Genomic DNA, 2,173 nt, shown 5'->3' on the forward strand with positions numbered 1-2,173 from the left:
GCGTCCCAAGGTGGCGGATTGGGGAATACCCGGCAGATATGCAGGGTAGGTGGGAAATAAAATACCACTCGTGGACCAAAATAAGTGAAGGCCGTGCGGATTTGCTTGTCTCCCATCGGGTGCGTCCCGAGGCGGCGGATTGGGTAATACCCGGCAGATATGCAGGGTAGGTGGGAAATAAAATACCACTCGTGGACCGAAACCAGCAAACCATATTTCTTTACGCAGAGGCCATATGGAAAAAGAGTCCAGGAGCGTCGGACTCAGAATGAGCAGTTGCCCTGGCCGGCGTCTGTTCTCCACGTTAGGAGCGGCAGATTACAAAATAATGGCGTGGCCTGAGTGCAATTAGGACCGACTACAGTAAGATCTTGATTATGGCATACTGGAGTGGAAGCAGACTGCAAGCGGGCTGGAGCAGTAAACCTCTGCAATCTAAGTAAGCGGAGTGAAATTTTTAAAGCAGAGTTTGAGTTTTTGTAGTTTATTCTTTGAATGCTTACAAGTAACTGACAATGAGTTCAAAAAATGGAATGTAATATAATAAGTGGAATGTGGAATGTAGAACAATTCAAGGATGTATCAAAAAGTATTAGTATGCAAAATTATATATATAATATTAAAGACTACGTTGGTAGTGAAAACTACTTCGTTGCGCCAACACCTCCCCTCGAAGTAGTAAGACTATTCGTCATTCCTAGTGTTGTTGAACATTTACAATGTTTAACGCTGCTTAAACTTTTTGTTAGGACGTCTGTTGGCATGTCTTCAGTCGGCATGTACGTAAGCGCGATCTTTCCGGTGTGATAACATTCTGTGACAAAATGATGACGCACGTCGATATGTTTCGTACGAGAGCTGTAGCCCAAGCCCTGGATGAGTTCTTGCACGCTTTGACTATCGTTGAACAATGTTACCTTTTCATATGATATGCCTAAGTCTTTTAAAATGCCTAGGAGATACATAGCTTCTTTCGTCGCTTCTGTCATAGCCATGTATTCAGCTTCGGTGCTGGAAAGTGCAACGGTACGTTGTTTACGCGCCTCCCAGCTCACTGATGCGCCCGCCAATACGAACGCGTATCCGCTATATGAACGCCTATCTATCAAATTCGCACCCCAGTCTGCATCGACCACGCCGTAAAGTCTTTTATTGATCTTTGTGTAAAGAAGACCATGGTCTCTGGTACCTTTTAAATATCGTAGAATTCGCTTTGCAGCTCCCCAGTGCTGCACGTTGTAGTTTGTATTAAATTGGCTCATATGATTTACTGCAAAAGCTATGTCTGGTCTTGTTGTAACTGCTAAGTATATGAGGGCGCCTATTAACCTTTGATAGGGATACTTTGCCATAGCTTCTTCATCGACTTTGGTTGGTTTTTCAATTTTAAAATTTATCTCCAAGGGCGTTTTTGCTGGTTTACATTCGGACATATTGAAGCGTTGTAATATTGTTTGAATATAAGTTTGTTGCGTCAAAAGTACTTGGTGTGATTCCATTTTTTGGTGGAATTCAATACCTAGACAACATTTTACCGGACCAATATCTTTCATCTCAAAAGATTCGCATAATGCCTTTATTATATTGTACTTGTGAGCCACATATTGTCGTTTGACGCTAATAACAAGTCATCAACATATATAGTAATAATTAATATTTGTTTACCTTTTTGTTTAGTAAAAAGACATGGATCTTGCGTCGAAGCCTTCAAACCCAGCTGCTTTAATTTAGCTGTTAAATGATTATACCACATTAAGGCGGACTGTCGCAGCCCATATAAAGCTTTCTTCAATAAACATACAGGATTCTGCTTCTGCAACGCTGATAACCATTTGCCAGTAGTCTTTTCGACGTTTTTACTATGCTTTGTCACACCCTGAAAACCCACTGGTTTACCTGATTTTACTTTGATTAAAACTTCAGCTAGCATTTCGGGACCTTCCATATGCACAGCTTCCTCAAGCTCTCCATTGACATATGCAGTGACCACGTCCATTTGGTGAATTTCCAAATCCATTTCAGCTGCTAGCGCTGCAAGTAAAAGGATTGACGTATATCGCGCGACCGGTGCGTAGGTGTTGTGAAAATCCTCTCCTTGACGTTGAGCGTAACCCTTGGCTACGAGTCGCGCTTCCTTCTTACCATTTACTTTCGTTCGAAGTACCAACCGGCT

The 2,173-nt window shown here is 42.2% G+C and overlaps 1 protein-coding gene across 1 annotated transcript; it reads right to left on the reverse strand.

Moving 5' to 3' along the window:
• Positions 1–644: 644 nt before the first annotated feature.
• LOC128869905 (uncharacterized) lies at positions 645–1,433 on the reverse strand. Its single transcript, XM_054112504.1, has one exon. It carries the CDS (start codon positions 1,431–1,433, stop codon positions 645–647), a length of 789 nt encoding a protein of 262 aa, XP_053968479.1.
• Between the last annotated feature and the right edge of the window lie 740 nt (positions 1,434–2,173).

The sequence above is a fragment of the Anastrepha ludens genome, chromosome X (assembly GCF_028408465.1).
Source record: "Anastrepha ludens isolate Willacy chromosome X, idAnaLude1.1, whole genome shotgun sequence".
Taxonomy (NCBI): domain Eukaryota; kingdom Metazoa; phylum Arthropoda; class Insecta; order Diptera; family Tephritidae; genus Anastrepha; species Anastrepha ludens.